Here is an 18,987-nt window from a genome sequence, read left to right on the forward strand (position 1 = left end):
CTACATATCTAAATCTATCGAATGGAGCAAAAAAATGTGAATTTTTTTTAAGTCGGGTGCCAAGTTCACATAGCCACACTTACACACTTACATTTAAACCATCATACTATGTAATTAAAATGTACCTGAGCAACGTGAATAGCCAATTAAAAGGAATATTATATTATATTCGAGATTAAATTAATTTACATACTTAATAATAAAATAGGTTCTCAGCTGTTTTTCCCGCCTAAAACCTTATTAATGCCGCTTTTAATAAAACTTACTCACTCGAATTTCGGAATTTATTTTTTCGTTAGAATACTCAGAGACGAATCTATAAATACAGACAGCAAGTAGCAACGAATAAAAACTGGTACCAAACACTTCTATTTTGATAGCAAAATCGGCTATCACGAATGTCAAACGTGATTGCCGCGTATTTTCATTTTTATGGCAACTCGTTTATTCGAGCATTCGTTAGATAATCTGTGATGACAACGACCATAAATACACCCGCCATAAATTCGTATTCTTGTGTAGTAACAAAATTAAACGATCTTTAATCAATATTACTACAGATAATGTAATACTCTACTAGCACAAGGTAATTTAAAATCCCCTTCCCATTCCAAACCATTAACAAATATTAGTATTTATCTTATATGTAATTACTTTATTCAATAAATCTCATAAAATTTGTCAAATGCCTATCAAATTGTAGTCTAAAAAGAAATACCCATGTATTATATTACTTATACGACTTTTTTAATTGTCATATCGGGCAATTGAGCTTGCGATCACCACCTCCAATGAACATTCGCAGAGTGCTAGTGTCTCTGAGAATGCGTTATGAAGAAGGGAGGGATAAGGATCAAAGATAGAAAGGATGGAGGTGAGGAAAGAAACGCGGGCCTCTAGACCTAGACTTAGAGTAAAGTTTTTATGATTGATGTTTCTTAATGTTTAATCAATACTATAAAACAATAATATAAAAGATTTATAGGCATTTAAAGCTTTTCATTAAAATCAAATACAAAACCGAATTTTTTTGGTGCAACCGCGTACGAACTCGCAGTAACTGGTTATAGTTACTCATCAGCAATTTGAATTAATAATTTTCATAGCATCTAATGTGATAATATAAGAAAATATTGTCATTAAAAACAAATGACATGCTCTGGAGCAAATCACTGATCCCTTTTTAATTGATTTTAAATTGTTTTTAAGTATATTTGCGTCGTAGTAAAATAAATTATTTATTTTCATCATTATATTACTTCATTATTATATTATTTTCATTATTAAATAATTGTTTAGGTGGGAATTTATGTGTATTAACTAATAACTAAATGTTAAGATAAGATATAAATTATTGAAATAGAATCGGTTTCCATCAGTTCCTTTTAAGATTCAAATTTTAAATAACGAAACATGTGAATTCCCAAAAAAAAAAAGAAAATGACAATCGAAATTCGAAACAGACCTATATTGATGTTCATTATGAAATTAAACCAACAGCATGGACAGTCATCGCCGAATACTTTGAATAATTAGTCGAATCGATTAATCCTATTTGATTGTATATTTATGTATATAGGTCGGGGATAAACAGTTCATTGACCGTGAGTTTATCGTCCGCAAATTTTTAATCAATATATTCCAATACGTCACCCGGCAAAAACGTGTTTTGTTGGAAAAAAAAAACAATAAATCTGCCAAAATATAAAAAAAGTCGTTTCAAAAGCAAAATTCCAAAAAATAAACATTGTAGCGATGATATTTTTTATTGAAAAATTTAAGCAACATTCCACAACTGTAAATCAAAATGTACTTGTACTCTGCACTATGTCCATAAAAAAATCTTCATTTTGTTGTCATGGTTTTTTTTCATCTCTATTTTTATTTTGTCGTAGTTATAATCGAGTATAATTTACTTAAACATTTAACATTTAAAAAATATTTTAACACATGTATGAGTTTTTTTCTATTGTAAAATCAACCACACGTTATAAATTTAGATATATTTTTAATTCTGGTTTAAAACGTGCATAAGATCGTTATTTGCTTGATAAAACTCCAATCTAAGATGGTTATAAAATTAAACTGTGAAACCGTCTACTTAAAAATTATTTAATAATAATAATTTTGAAATATTTGATTATTTAGCCGCCAGCACGCCGAGTCACGGGCACGGAACGCCCGCGTGGTCTATCAGTCCGTTATAATTTATTTGGCTATGTGTAAACAAACAATGCTATTTATATTCTTGTATTGTACACTATGCAGGGAGTATCTATCGTCTACATATTGTTCTTAGAGGAATTATCAGGCATTATGAAATTGTTAACACGCCACTGTCTGTATATTGTTGATTTAACAAATTATGCGTCATCAATTATTATTATCAAGTTATCTTACGTACTTTATTACTACTCTGTGATATACAGAGTCAAAGCGTTTTTATAAAAAAAAAAACAATATATTATTCTGAATAAAATCAAAGTATAGTTTTACTTGTACTTATTACTCTATGATATAGTTACAAAAATACAGTACGGATGGAACAGTATGGCAAGAAAATCTTGGCGTCTTTTTTTGCTTTTTTTAAAGTCAAATATTATTACACAAATCCACAGTGTCTCTATTTATAGAAATAAATTCTACAGTTTTTAATGTCACGATATTTTTTTACCGTCTTCAAAAAAAGGACTAGTTTCTCGATTCGACTAAGTTTTATTCAACAGATGCTTATTAACGTAACATTATGTTTGCCGTTTGAAAAACATAATAATTTCAATACTGTTTTTAATGTTCTTTAGAAATGAACATAATTCTTTACGAGTTACATAATACATAATAAAATGCAGTTACCACTGGTTTTGTTGTACCCATTAAGATAACATTACCTTATGCTCTCTTTCGTTACAAAGGTCGCTGTATCGTTATTTCTATAATAAAAGTTATCGCGATGACTGAAAAGAATTAGTAGTCAATTAACTAATGTATTAAATGAACTAAGAGTTTGAATGCGCTAATCTCAGGAACTTCTGGAACGAATTGAAAATTTATATTACTCTTGGATACGTTGGTAATCCCTGAGTAGTGTAATAAATGTATTTAACACTAGATGTTCGCCCCGGCTTCACCCGTGGTACATTTCCGGGGTAAAAAGTTTCCTATAACACTCGATAATAATGTAGCTTTCTTTTGGTGATAATGATTTCACAAACGGACCAGTAGTTTCGGAGCCTTTAGGGTACAAACAAACGAACATTTCCTCTTTTTTACATTAGTATAGATTGAAAACCCCACTGTATACACCTGAGTCATAGTTTTACCCGAATATATTTGATAATCCTCTTATCCTAATAATTTACCAACTTAATAAGTGGATATCGAGTTATTTATAATTTATTATTGGCATAGCATAAATTTCTGTTTTTACAAAATCTGTCGTCAAAGACAGAATACCCGAAATTGCTTGGACACAGGCACTGATTCTCGATTCTCGTCAAATCCATGATAATTGTTTATTAACTTTCGTAAATATTTTTAATATTCTCATAATCATAATTTTAAATTGTTTTTTTAATGCAACAGTATTTAATTTCTAAAACAAATTTCATCCTACTAATATGAATGTATGGATGTTTGTTACTCTTTCACGTTAAAAAAAAACTAATGGCATCTATATGAAACTTGGTAAAGAGATTGATAAAGTCTGGATAAGCGCATACCCAGGCTCCGTTTAACTCAGGTACCACGCGAGCGACGTTGCGGGTTACAGCTAGTACATGAAAGACAACCACAACAACAATCTATTATGTATATCCAATCTATGTCAGTCTCAACATGTAATAATAATTATCGTTGCCCATATCAACTTTACGATGTAAAACGAACGACGACATACATAACATAATTTATTTTCTTTTACACGTGAACATCACGTGTTTTAAATATATCATATAAATAAAACAACCTTTAATTAATTAGGTATTGTTCTAGATGTATTGTGAAGAGAAAAAACACTAATCGTTTTTAATTATTACGGTTGTAAAAATTATTTGTGATGTCTTTTTTGTTTATGAAAATTACAATAATTAAATAATCTTCTCGATTGTTGTTACCTAATAAGAAATGGAAACTTTTAATAGTGTTTTGAATTTGTAGATAGATGGTACATATATGATACACATGATGATTTTTATCGTATTATAAGGTGCATTGGAGAAATTACGGATGTAAAATAACCTTAGTAGTTTATTTTTATGTTAATGTGAATGCTATAATTACGTACCTGTATATTTTCGCACAATATCTACACGATACTCACAATGAAACGATCATCTGAATAGTGTACACAAAATTCCGAAATTCCCTCAGTGCACATACTTAATAAGCACGCAATTTTAATAAAGTCGCATTTAAATACATGACAACAAAACTTACTTCTTCAGACGTGGATATGCAGTAATCCTATCCTACTAAGATTATAAATGCGAAAGTTTGTGAGAATGTGTGTATGATTGTTGGTCTTTCACGCAAAAACTACTGAACCGATTGCAATGAAATTTGGTACGTAGACAGCTGGATAAGTGGAATAACATATAGGCAAGGCTTTTTATCCCGATATTCCTACGGGATACGGACTTACGCGGGTGAAGCCGCGGGGCGCAGCTAGTATTTAAAAATTTTATCATGACTTCTTAACAATTATTTACATAATTATACTTCCAGTTTATCTCTCTATATATTTTAAGAATGTTGTTATTAATTTTGAAAACCTTTTGAATGTTTATGTTATAAGTATTAGAAAAGGGCGCTAATCAAAAAGAAGAAAAAATCGATATACTATTTAATCTGTTCTAATTGATTTTTACTGCCATATGTATTTCTTATCTATATTGTCGATGGTCAATAAGCAAGGCGAGCACGTGAGTGTACCACTGACGTAAATATAGTACCTACTTTGTTATTATTGCTATAAAATATTAACGTTGTACTTCGCTTAATTAAGACAAATCTGCTAATTCACGTTTTGCAGAATGAAATTCATTACAGAACTTGCAAATAATTTATACAAGTTGTGCATAAGCATGATAAAATCAATAGATACTGATGACTGGAATTTAACTTTATGTTACAGTTACCTTCATAAGACCTTTTTTTTATAGTGGGGAAATCTTGCATAGATACCCACGGCCCCCGGGGATGGAGCCGTGGGTTATGTCGGATTCTTACCGACCAAAACCCCACTGTGTTCCGTCTAGCCACTTGAGTGAAGGGGCCACGGGAGCTGGTTAATATACGTCCGCGACCCCTTCGGCGGCTGCCCGTTGCCGGGCCAGGCTACCTTCATAAGACCTGAAAAAATTATATGTCGTTCTTGCGCAGTCAGACAATAAATACTTTTGTTTCTAAATGTTACAAGATGCAATGAATATATGTAATGACTGAAACATTTATTTATTCAATACGACTTCTTATAGAAGCACTTTTGAATCGTCATAACACAGTTTTAATATTTACCACTGGTTCGGAAAGTTGTCTCTACAGAGAAGAGCTAGCAAGAAAGTCTGCAGTTGCTATTTTCAAATCAAGTCAATTTTATGTTTTTATTCTGCACTAGCTTATTCTTACGGCTTCGCACGCGTAAATATAAATAAACCTTCTTCTTGAATCACGTCGTTTTAAAGACTTAAGCATACATAGGGACAGAGAAAGCGACTGTTTTTTATACTATGTAATGTAAATAATATGTATACACACTTATGATACAAAGTACTCTCTAAAGTACTGTCCTGTGGTTCATAAAATCAAATAATTAAATCGCTCCTTGCACGATGTTATACAAAATGTACAACAACATGTACTGTGTAATGTATGTACAAGAAATATAAAAAAAATCATTCATTAAGCTTCCATTATTCGATAAGTATTATTAACAATTACAATCGTTTGCATAATATAATTATGTATTACAGTACAGTATTATGTTATCTGTGTTATTACTTACAGATCCGTTTATAAACAACAAAAAGTTGGAATATGTACGAAAACCGACAGAATAAATCTATAAATTTATAATAACCAAAATATTCCTTAACAATTTTCAATAATTTTTTACGGTGTTATCAGTTTAACGTGGCTGTGTGTGTGTGTATGGAATGGCAGCTCCCGAATGGATGAATTGCTTTTGGTTGTATTTTGTTAATTTTTTTGTTTGAAATGTGAATTAGTTAAGGTTAAACCAATATATCTTTCGGAATGACTCAATAATCTTTTAAATAAATGTCCATGCACACATTACCTTCAATTTTGAAAATGTTCGATCTGGTACAGAATATTTAATCAGTGGTTCGATTTATATAAAACAAATTAAAACGTTCTTCTCTATTATCTCTTTTTTTTATCCATTAAATTTTCGTATGATGCGTCTTATTATGATAAAAGAATAAAGATATATTCAAATATTGACTATTGCTAGTATACTTAAGACTCAAAGGTATCTAGGTATCTATATAAACAATAAATTTATAATATCATCGCGTACATTCACTCTAACATACAGTAGACTCGTGATATCGGAAACTTGATAACTCCACATAATAAAAGGCTATACATGCACCTCGTTTCATTAACTTCATATGATTACAATGATGAATTGCTTATATAGTTACCAACGTTAATATGAGATAATTTACCTGCTAGCGGAATTATTAATTTCCAATGCATGATATTTTGCAAGTAGGTGCCTTCGATTTTCGAAATTATATACGTTTTGGTGGTTAAAATAGAGCGTAATGAAATTGAAATGCCAGTTAAAAGAAATAACATAGCTACATAACAACTAGACAGTTAACGTCCCACATAAAACGCCTACCGTCCGACTGAATCACGACTGAATATTTGAGGATATTAAAACCTACACGTTGTAATGATAACTGACTATCATTGTAATTATCTACTTATTACAGGAAAGCTTTATCAAATGCTAAAATAAAATATCCAATATATATATATATAATCCAGTTTATAATCTGGTAGTCGAGCACGCTTCGGCACGAATTGGGCCAGCTTGCACCGGGGAAGTACCACACCCCCACAGAAGACCGGCGTAAAACAGCATTTTGCTGTGTTTCGTTCGGTGAGTGGGGGAGCCGGAGGCCCATATCCATCGTTTCCCTTCCACTGTTTCTAAACGAGATTAATGCACGAGAGGCAAACGTAAATTTTCGGCGGTATATTTAATGATATGATGATGATGATGATTTAATTAGTTCAATTTCTTAAATCAGATACCTTAAAAACAAAGTAAACAGAATAACGTTATAATTAATCTTGTATTTTTTTTTTGCTTTGCCTACTCTAGACTAGAAACTTACATCAAAGTCAATCTGACATACAGTGAATTGATTAAAATCGGCTGACCGCTGACACATGACAGTCGCGAATAAGTATTCAAGTGATACGGCTGTGAGTTGAATTAAACAGTGATTAAAGTTATAAATTATAAGAAATCAATTATAATATCATATAGTTTTGCAAATATAGTTAGTGATTACAATGGATCTAGAAGATAATCGTGCTGAAGGCTGGAAATATTTAAATAAACAGTATTTCGGTGATGGTTTGTATAATTTGAGATCAATCGAAAAGTGAAGTAGAAAGGTGTAATCAAGGAATTTATGAATATCAAGGACACTAGTCGCTAATATTTAGATTCCTCGTCAATCATTCTTGATGTGAATGCGTGTTTTTAAATGAAAACTATGTTGTTTTCATTACGATACACCTCTAGACTTTGTAATGATGGCGTTTGAATAAGCGACGGGGTCAAATAGGTGTTCTATCTACTCCTTTCATGTAACAATATTGGCTTGTTTTCTTTATCGCTAATTACTCGTCATATAAACTATGTACTTAATCATGGATACTGCTTAGTCTATATAATATGAAGATGGGTATACATTCATATTAATTGGATTATTGGTTGTTTTCATTTCAATAATTAGCATATCAATAGCTTATTTATACTTTCATAAGTGAAAATACTACATATACATTAAAACATAAATTTTTGCCTATAATTTCTTATTAGATGTATTTTATTTATATAAATCTTTGTATAGGTTATTTTTCAAGCAATTGTTATCAAGGATTTTATTACATAATTGTTATCAATAAAGCAAACAATTATATTATAGTGCACACACCTATTACTAACTTTTTGACATAATATTGTTTAGACTCACTGCAGAAATATTTCAATGGTTTACTTTGAAAGTATTATTAACTGAAAAAATTATTACACTCTAGATCAAATTAATTCATATTAAATGGCTCAAGATATAGGATATACAAGGAATAGTTTTAAACTATATTTTGACAATAATGTATTAGACTTAACACCTTTAATAAATGTGATAATTGAATGTAAATATATTAAATGTAAATGTACAAAAGAAATAACTTCTGCATACATAATAATGTCATTCAATATAAAGTTAGAATTATTTACTGATGTATTTATTTATTTGATGTGATTTAGTTTAATTATTAATATTCAACAAATATAATGAAAATGTATTAATAATGCCACTCAATTATTTAAAGTCACATCACACTTCACACTTTTTATATATCACACTAATATTATAAATGTAAAAGTTTGTTTGTTTGGATGTTTATCCGTCAATTATGCTGACCATTACGGAACGGATTTTGATGAAATTAGGTATGCTGACAGGGTATGAGCTGACTTGGGTGATAGGGTACTTTTTATTCAAGGCTCCATTGGGGTAAAGAAGGAATCTTGATATCCAGGCAGAGACGGGACAAGCTTCTAGTTGTAAATAATTGTTTGTTAAAAACTAATGATGAAATGTTCTATCGACATCAATCAACATTTTTTTATTTTATTTGCGGCTTGTTAAGGGAAATGGATCACCTAATGGTAAGCAACCAGCAACGCCCATGAGCAGAATTGCCCACTTTAATGGAAAACAGATAAGGATAGGATTGATTAATGGAATAAAAATAAGGTGGTGAATAAGATAAGGGCCTGTATACCAAGAATGCAAGGTTTTTGACCACTAAGCATTTTTTTTTCATTATTTATATCTTATTTCCAGGTGAAAGGGCCAACTATGTAAACATTCCCCACGTTATCGCGATGGTAGGGCTGCCTGCGCGCGGTAAGACGTATATCTCAAAGAAACTGTCACGGTACCTCAATTGGATTGGAATAAATACCAGGGGTGAGTTATAACAAATATTTCTTACAAGATCAATCATCAAGATCTGTGTATGTGAAGTCCCGTGTCCCCTAGTGGGGTATGGGGCAGATGATGTACATCCATTTCACTGATCGATTTTCTATAGGGACAAGTAGGTGATCAGCCTTCTGTGTCCTGCCAGACCGAGACATCTTTTTTTTGTGCGTCCCCACCGGGAATTGAACCCAGGACCTCTCGGTTCTACGCTCACGCGTTAACCACTGTACCAAGCAGGCGGTCAAATCATCAAGATCTGTGTATGCTACACAGATATTGTTGATCAATAAAGTTAACTCGGTCAATTAGTTATATTATATATTATAAAGTATTCATGTTGATAATATTAATTAAGGTCAATGAGGGTAATTGTGAGCAGGGGTTATTGGAAAAATTAATAAATTTAATGTAATCAATTTTCATATTCTAAAAGAAAAATTGTCATTAGAAAAAGAAAAGTTTTTGGTATAGTTAAAGATTTTTTGAGAAGTGTATCCAATTACCCCCGTTTCAATTAGCCTGATTGACTATATTATGATAAAAACTAATCGGAATATAAAATTTATGACTGACTTATGAGTTTTAAATTTTGTTAAGGAGATATTACAATTTGCACATGTTTTTCCCTTGTCAAAATTAATTGTATCATGACATTTCTGTACTAGTTTTAAACAGAAACTCGAATGCATTTCAGTGTTCAACCTCGGCGAGTACAGACGCCACGCGACCACAGCGTACACGAGCCATGAATTCTTCCGCGCTGACAACAAGGAGGCGATGGCCATCCGGCAGCAGTGCGCGCTGGACGCGTTGCACGACGTGTGCGAATGGCTGGTTAAGGGGGGGGAGGTGGCTGTGAGTATATCGAGATGTATTGGGCTTTTGATTTTAGTAAATCGATGTTCTATGGATTTAAATTGTTGGTCCACACAATAGGCAATGGGAATCCGACATAACTCATTGCAACGCATGAGTATATCCGCTTTGCATAAAGGGTCCATTTGATTTCAGAGCAATGCTCAATTATATTCTAGGCACAGTAGCAAAGTTATGTTCAAATATAGTTAAGGGAGTTTCATATGTTTATTAACTTTAAAGACAGGAAGTTTGGACACCCTGCAGAAGGGCAAATAGCAGATTTTCAAATTCATCCAGATATTTATATTGCAGATACATTTACTAAATCTCCCCTTCGTCTTTCTCTATTTCTATATTATTTCTCTTTGCACACTCACGTTATTCACCGTCATCACCCTATATGTTCCCACCGCGAGAATACAGGCCTCGTAAGACGGTTCAGGTCATAATCCGCCACACTTGCTAAATGCAAGTTGCCAGATGTCACATGCTGAACTTTTGATTCTTGAACGAGACAGTGTGAATAATGAGAAGATAAATTAAAAAAAAAAATTGTTTCCTGCACATTCGCCTGGTCTCGTACCCTTGACTTTTCGATTTAATTCCGAGGTCCTGACCACTGCTCACATCACATATCTTACTTCTTACTAATATTATAAATGCGAAAGTTTGGTACGTAGATAGCTGTACATTCCTACGGGATACGGACTTACGCGGGTGAAACCGCGGGGCGTAGCTAGTTTACAATAAAGGTATTAATATTTTTCAGGTGTTCGACGCGACAAACTCGACGATGGAGCGGCGGCGGATGATACGCGACATAGTCGTGCACAAAATGGGCTTTAAACTGTTCTTTGTGGAATCCATCTGTGATGACCCTAGGATTATCGAGCAGAATATTATGGTGAGGGCTGGAAATAGATTTTAAACCTTATGTAAGAGGTTTAGATTTGAATATTCTATGTTCTTTGAGTATTTGGTGCGCTCTGATTACAAACATATGTACTCTCGTTATTGAACCATATTTAAAAGGAAAACACATATTTTTAACAAATCAAATTTCTTTCTTCAAACTTTTATAGTTCTATACCTAAAATTCGTGTATAGATTTCAATAATTTTTGGTTTCTGAGTAAAATTTTCTTCCAAAGCAATTAATTAATGTTAAGCACATTGCTGAATTGTATTTATGTATAAACAGCTGAACAATTTTAAACCGCATATTTATTCGTATAGGATTATTGGGAGTCGCGTATCCTATTCCTCACCTCTCCCTGTTTCCTTCTTTCCCGTCATCAATTTTTTCTGTATCCCTTTAATTTTAAAAGCTGGCATTATCTGCATGTGCTTATGAGCAGTAATGGCCGCTTACCATCAAGCGACCCATAAGTTCAGTTGTCCGCTCTTACATAAAAAAATACATTTTTCAGGAAGTTAAAGTGAGCAGTCCAGACTACACAAACATACAGAACACGGACAACGTCCTAAACGATTTTCTCCTACGCATTGAACACTACAAGGAGAAGTACGAACCGCTCGACGAAAGTCTGGAGTCCGAGTGCAGTTTCATGAAGATATACGACACCGGTGAGAAGGTGGTGGTCCATAAACACGAGGGTCACATACAGAGCAGGATTGTTTACTACCTGATGAATATACATATAGTGCCGAGAACTATTTATCTGACAAGGGTGAGTTGATGCATCTGTGGTAAATTTACTTAATCTGTGGTTTTGACAATGTTCTATATAAGATTTTTTTTTTATAATAAGCAATGGATTTAATTCCTTATCAAGGATTGGTGACAATACAATCATTTAATGAGTTTATCCTATTTTCCTGATTAGGATCGCGAAGATTTTTTTTTTAAGAATTTTTTTCGTATTTAATTAGTATATACGGAATATAGGAAGTGAGATAATTTAGTTAATTCTTTCACAAAAGCATTTTTTAACCGACTTAAAAAAGGAGATCATCAATTCGGTTGAATTTTATTAATTGGATGTATCGATTTTTTTTATTCTTTTATTATTTGAAATCTCTCCCGTTAATTTGGTCTATTTCTTTCAATTTGATGACGATATAGTTTTTTGTTTAATATACATATTACACCATGTGTATATTATTCGTTCATCTAACGATGTCCATAAGTCCATATCCCCTTCCCAGTCCTTTCCTGTATTCCTCTCGTCATTCCTTTCTTAATCCCTTTCCAATTTAAAGTCAGCAATCCATTATCCACGCCCCTACGCGTAAGGTCTTCAATCGACCTTACGCCTCTCCAAATGTTCATGGGCGGTGGCGCCTACCATCAGGCAACCTACCAGCTCCATTGCCAACGATAACATAAAAAGAAGTGTACAAAGCGAGTGCGTATCGCAGCACGGCGAGAGCGCGCACAACCTGGTGGGGCGCATCGGTGGGGACAGCGCGCTGTCGGCGCGCGGGCGGCAGTACGCGCGCGCGCTCGCCGGCTACATCGAGCAGCAGCGCATCCCGGGCCTGCGCGTGTGGACCTCGTGGATGAAGCGCGCCATCCAGACTGTTACCGACGTGCGCGCGCCGCAGGAGCGCTGGAAGGCGCTCAACGAGATCGACGCGGTGAGGGCTCGCACGTATAAGTGCGTACACTTACACGCAGGCAAACAAGCACGCACACACGCACGTAAACGCGCATACACCTACACGCCCGCCACTGCACGCACCCACGCGCGCGCATACACACGCACGCAAATACGCACACGCACGCACGATACACACGTACACGCACGGACATGCATGCACCCACTCAGACACGCAGACACGTATGCAGATTCATAAACAAGTATACACGGGTACATGTGTATTAAAAAAGGGTTTTTAACCGACTTTCCCAAAAAAAAGGAGGATCTCAATTCAACTGGATTTTTTTTTTTTGGTTTGGTATTCGACAACTTTGTAGGATTTCAACTGATTAACATGGTTCCTTTTATGTTTGATAGAAAATTGTTTAAGAATCAATAAATATAGAAGATCACGAGTGTTTTGATATAACATGTTTTACTATAGTCAAATATCCTATTCAAGCTTTTTGAGAAATAACATACCACTGATTAATTACATCATATCTACCATAGGAAACTAAGCTTTGTCTAACTAAAACATATAATCACTTAAACATTTACCTCCAATCCAGGGCATATGCGAGGAGATGACGTACGCAGAAATCCAGGAGAAATACCCAACGGACTTCAACGCGAGGGACGCCAACAAGTTTGCATACCGGTACCCTCGGGGAGAGAGCTACGAGGATCTGGTGGCCAGGCTGGAGCCCGTCATCATGGAGCTGGAGAGACAGGGCAACGTGCTGGTGGTCTCCCACCAGGCGGTGATGAGGTGCCTGCTGGCGTACTTCTTGGATAAGTCCGCTGGTAAGATGCCCAGCCATATGAGTTTTGAGTGACTCGTGTTTTTGTATGAGTTTATGAGGATAAATGTATAGAGAGAAAAAAAACCTTAAAGAGATTACGATAGCAAAAAAAAAGAGTAAAAACCCCCGAGTAAATATGCGAAAGCAAAAAATACCAAATAATTTTAATTTTCCATTTTTGTATATCAATAAATTGTAAAAAAAAAATTGCATGTATCAAAACATGGTCCTTTTTTCGATTTATGTAGTATTTAACATTTGATATATGTGTTGAAAAATAACAATTATATAATCCCTCGAACCCTGTCATTGTTCACATCAAAGTAGGTTAAAGCTAAATTCAACATTAGTTTAATGCCTTTATATAACACATTCAATATTAGTTTAATGCCTTTATATAACACGGTTATCAGTATGGCAAAGAAAATGTCGAAAAAAGATTTTCACTGAATAACTTTACCCTTTTATGAGTGACAAGAAGTAAGTTTCATCATCAGTACCATATATGTTCCCACTGTTGGGACACGGGCCTCCTATGTGAGTTTAGGCCTTAATCCACCAAAGTTAATATAATAAAAATATTAATTATTAACTAATTTGTTGAACAGAAGAGCTCCCCTACCTCCACGTACCGCTCCACACCGTGATCAAGCTCACGCCAGTCGCGTACGGGTGTAGAGAGGAGCACATCAAGCTGTCCGTCGATGCCGTGGACACGCACCGGCCGAAACCCTCTGTGAGTAACCGGCCAATCAGAGGCGAGACGACTTGCTATCAACCAATTAGAGCGCACTATATATACACACTTATCACAATTCATCGTATACAGTAAACTCAACGTAAAATTTCTTAACCAATCAGAGTGCACTTAATAGTAAACATACATGTTATAACCAATGAAAACACTGGACAGTGAATTTAAAAAATTTAATTTAAGAATCAGGGTGCTATTAACAGTGAACATACATTTTGTAACCAATCAAAACAAACTGGACAACAGACAAAAATTTTATTAAGGAATAAAGGTCATTGAGTACCATTACTTTCGTATATTGGAATTAGTGTTTTTTTAAGGTGTACTAATTGTATGGGCTCATTGCAGTGTGGAAAAAAGATGGGGTTAGACCTAGTTAGATCTATATAGCTCCTTATCCCACACTAGAATAACTACTACTCCATAGTATGTTATTCACATAAGATGAATTAAAATATCAATTTATTTCTTGTACTCTCGCCTGGTCTCAAGCTCCCAATTTATCGATATTAAGTTCGAGGTACTCACAACTGAACCACCACTGCTTACAGCTCCATTTTAAATTTCATTACGTATTATGTTACATTACCCAACATATTATATTTCTTTACAAATTGGGACATACTTGAAAACCATCATGACAACTTTATCAATCAAATATTGTATACAATTTGTATCTAATACAGCCAGCCTGCAAATCGAATACAAAAAATACAACACATACAAACTTGTTTGCATAACATTCAATCAACAAACAAATTTTTTTAAAATAATAATAAAACAAATTTTATTTTCAATATAACAGTTATCCGCATAACTCTATTGTCTTCTTGTTGTTTTAAAAATTGATACAACTATGACATACTAAAACATTCATTATTTTTACATTATCTAACAGGATGAAGATGACGCTGCCATCGAAAATAATGTATGCAATGAGTAAATGTTACCTATTTTATAAGCTACAATTAACAATTAACCTTAATCAATACATATACACATATTAGAACCAGTACAAGTAATTTTATTTGTTTTTTATCTATATGTATTTATAGTATACTAAATTAATAGTATTCACAATAAGTATTTATGTATTATAAACTACTGGTCCCCCTACTTTTATATATCAGTACTGACCACATTACAACTGACCAACTTACTTCTGTGCTTGCTCTTCCATAAAAAACGTCTGGACCCTCTATTTCAATTTACTAAATTCATACACTTCAATGTCTAAATATACTTATATAGTAAAGTATTGTATGTAATTATTATATATTAAAACACTCTCGCTTATTATTATAGGTAACAAACTCTGCAAAATAAGTATCAAAGCATATCACTGGTAGTGGTAGGGAAAATATATGAATATTGCAAGAAACACATTTGAAGTTAAGTTTTTCAAAAAATTTTTTAAAGGATGTGGATATTGTTGGATTTTTTGGAACGTGTGATGTTTTCGTGTTTTTCGAAAATGGGGCAGGCTTGAGCAATTGGGTAATATTTTGCATCCATCACTGTCAAGTTTTGCTTGTGGTATTTGGTGAATATTGGACGGGGCATTTCTTATTTTTTGTTTTTTTTTTTTAGTTTGGATGTTTTTAGTATTTAGAAATCACGTCACTCGTTTTTAGCAGCACCGTGTTAGAGGATCATTTCTTTATCATTTAGTTTAAATTTATTTTGACAATTATTTATTTTCGCGCCTTTTTTATCAGCCTTTGTCACCTGTCACTTACTTTTTAATGTTGGGTTGCGGATGGTTATAGGTCTTTGTGGTTTGTTTTGTATTATTTGAAAGAATTTATTATGTGTTTCATAAATAAACTTTATAATTACAGGTGATACCAGCCCCGCCTATAAAGCCTCCAGTGCCGCCAATTTTGAACGGCGACGCGAACGGCGAAGATAAAGACAATCAACATTAACATAGATAGACAATCACCATAGACAAGTTTATTATTTTAGCTTCTGACCAATACATCGTGAATGGTTAATATGCTGGCATATGACTTCAATCACCTGACAATCTTTTTTTCTAATGTAATCTTTTAAACATAAATTTGTATAAATTAGTACATTAAATTAATTAATGTGTACTTGTACATTAAGTACCGATTTAATTTTACTTAATTATTTCAAAAAAATTATATATTTTCAGGAAATTTCAGTTGTATTTTTTCGGTAAAAACATGTATTTCTGGGTTGCCAGGGAAGTCACAGAATGTCGAGATGAGACTGATGTTAAGTGAGTGTAATATTAAGTCGTGTTATACAACGCCATTATAAAAAGTAAAAAAAAAATGAAATTAAATTTCATCCATTTCCATTTTATGTATAAATCGCGTGGAGTCACATTTTTTAGGTTAGAGCAGCCAACCGACCCGGTGGTTCGCCAGTTGGTAACCGTTCACCACCGCCCATGTACATTTGCAGAGTACGAGCCTCTGCAAATGCGTTGCATAAAGAAATAGATAGGATAAGCCAGGACGGGCCTTCCGACTTATTCATATTTATTACAATTATGATTCTTGATAGTTTCTATAGCAGGAGAAAAGTTCCCTATTTATAGTGGTAATAAACATTTATATGCTTGTTTAAAACTATTTTTATTTATTCAAAAGTAAAGAGAAATACAAGACTAAACTTAATTTAAATGCGACATTTTTTTTTCTTTAACCAATTTTAACTAAGACGAACAAATGCTATATTTGGCGAAGTTTAAATGCATGAAGCAGATCATACGGCCTAAGGAACTAATTTGGTTTATTATTCAACATAATAAAACGCATCAGACATTACTAGTCTCTTGAGATTAATTTCGGTATAAAATACCGACAAAACTTCTTGATCTTTACCAAAGATTTTCATTCACTTCAAAGTTCAAACCCAGCACTATGGCACTTGGAATGCGGATGAATATGTTTCGATGTATGAGCGAGATGATTTTTCTTCCGTGATCACAGACTGAGACATGCTTGTCACTGTCAAAATGACAATATTAAACTTAAATACTAACACCATTGATACATAATATTCTTATTTAAAAAACTATAAAACAATTTTACATCGAAACATAATCAACCTATTTATATTTGTTTTTTTTTTTGTGACTCCGGTGTTAAATATTTTTATAAAATATCTATTCGTCTATACTTCCGTCATCTTAATGTTAATATACCTAACTACTATATTTATTATAAGGGTTTTTACAAAGTGGCTATACGTTAATTGTAATTGTTTATTTAAATATTAAATATAAGTTTATTATAAGTGAACTTGTTGTTTTTATTCTCCTGAAAGTTTTATATGATCTAATCTGCTTTATTAAATTTTACATTTTATGAAAACTTCTTGTTTTAATTTATTACCAATGGACTAGATTTTTTGTGAATTTACAAGGGATGAATTCTAAACCTAAGCTGATCCCGTAGAAAACTAGGCAAAGATTCTAGACTTTTTATTATATACAGGTGGAATAAAATGTTGTAGATAGAAAATTTAAATCAAAGAAAACATTGGTTACATTAATTTTGAAAAGAAAGGAGACATAAAGGATTTTCAAAATTTTCGATTACGACATTCGGGGAAAAAAACCGATTTAAATCTGTTAAAATTGCACTGTGTACTTTAATTCTTCGATCTTTCGCGGCCATAAGGAAAATCTCGAGTGTGACAGTCACCCAGGCACATAATTACAATGTAGGATATTTTTTTTTAGATTGATGCTTATCCCAACGAACCGGATACTCAAAATTTGCGATACTGAAACGAATGACTTTGACTTCCACCTTGAAGTGTGTGTCGTAAAGCAAGTTTTCCAAGTATGGCAGCACTTCCTTCGCATACGCATACTAAAAGTATGGCAAACAGTATCCAAAAGTCCATATGCAATACTGGTACGCCGTAAATGAATTTGCCTACATGTATTGTATGGTTCAATTGTATGTTTTTCATTTATTTTCGTTGGTATGGCAGGCTGTAGATCACACCGCAGTAGTATGGCATTACGCTGCATCCCCCTCTTTTTTTGGGTATTGAAAAATACAAGGATTTTTGTGGAAACAGGCGCATAATTATTTCGCGATTAAGCCGTAGTCGCCAGCGCTATGACCATAATTTTCTTTTCGACAATGCATTTGCAAAGACCATACCTCTGCAAATGTTCATATGCGATGATCGCTTAGCAGTAACCGAACCACCAGCACATAAATAAAAAATAAATAAATAAATAATTACAATTAAATACTATTGTCAATACTTACCTAAGCCATATAATATTGAATGAATTTGAATAATTTCAAAACACCATTTCTCAATATTTGTTAAAACGCCATCTATGAATTTGCTTCTTTTATATTTCAACCTTGAACATACTGACGCAGAAATCGGAATAAATTGGTACTTACCTACCTATCGATTTAGTCTGTTACCATGCAACTTGAATGCCTGTATGGACACAGACCAAAATAGTTGGTTAAAAATAAAAATCTTGAATACAGATATTGTTTATCCATTTATAATGCTTGTATCTCATAGTTATTTCTAAATTCAATAATATTTTTAAAGTTCTAAAGATCCTTCAAAATTAAAAAGATTAAAATATTATGTAAACATATTGCAAAGGAGATATGTCAATCATAATATGTGGATTTATAGTAGGAAACATAGAAATGGGTTTACTCACTTAAACAAAGAAAGAACCAA

General features: G+C 33.1%; 1 protein-coding gene across 5 annotated transcripts in view; it reads left to right on the forward strand.

Annotated features, from left to right (window-relative positions):
* The window catches only part of LOC119838647 (6-phosphofructo-2-kinase/fructose-2,6-bisphosphatase), a 22,118-nt gene extending 4,560 nt beyond the window's left edge, over window positions 1-17,558 (forward strand). The window contains exons 2-11 of one of the 5 annotated variants that reach the window (XR_005288207.1): window positions 9,120-9,245; window positions 9,955-10,115; window positions 10,888-11,022; window positions 11,548-11,808; window positions 12,500-12,718; window positions 13,293-13,527; window positions 14,135-14,262; window positions 15,179-15,208; window positions 15,586-15,672; window positions 16,122-17,558. Coding sequence is in view for 3 of the 5 variants with exons in the window: in XM_038364701.1 (XP_038220629.1) it covers window positions 7,552-7,615; window positions 9,120-9,245; window positions 9,955-10,115; window positions 10,888-11,022; window positions 11,548-11,808; window positions 12,500-12,718; window positions 13,293-13,527; window positions 14,135-14,262; window positions 15,179-15,208; window positions 16,122-16,208 (1,446 nt within the window). In the remaining 2 variants the exon portion in view is untranslated. Of the gene's footprint in view, window positions 1-7,442; window positions 7,616-9,119; window positions 9,246-9,954; window positions 10,116-10,887; window positions 11,023-11,547; window positions 11,809-12,499; window positions 12,719-13,292; window positions 13,528-14,134; window positions 14,263-15,178; window positions 15,209-15,585; window positions 15,673-16,121 lie in introns of those variants that run through there. The other 4 variants (XM_038364701.1, XR_005288208.1, XM_038364699.1 and 1 more) reach the window with 4 other exon arrangements.
* Window positions 17,559-18,987: the final 1,429 nt, after the last annotated feature.

This window comes from Zerene cesonia, unplaced genomic scaffold, assembly GCF_012273895.1.
Source record: "Zerene cesonia ecotype Mississippi unplaced genomic scaffold, Zerene_cesonia_1.1 Zces_u004, whole genome shotgun sequence".
In the NCBI taxonomy this organism is placed as follows: domain Eukaryota; kingdom Metazoa; phylum Arthropoda; class Insecta; order Lepidoptera; family Pieridae; genus Zerene; species Zerene cesonia.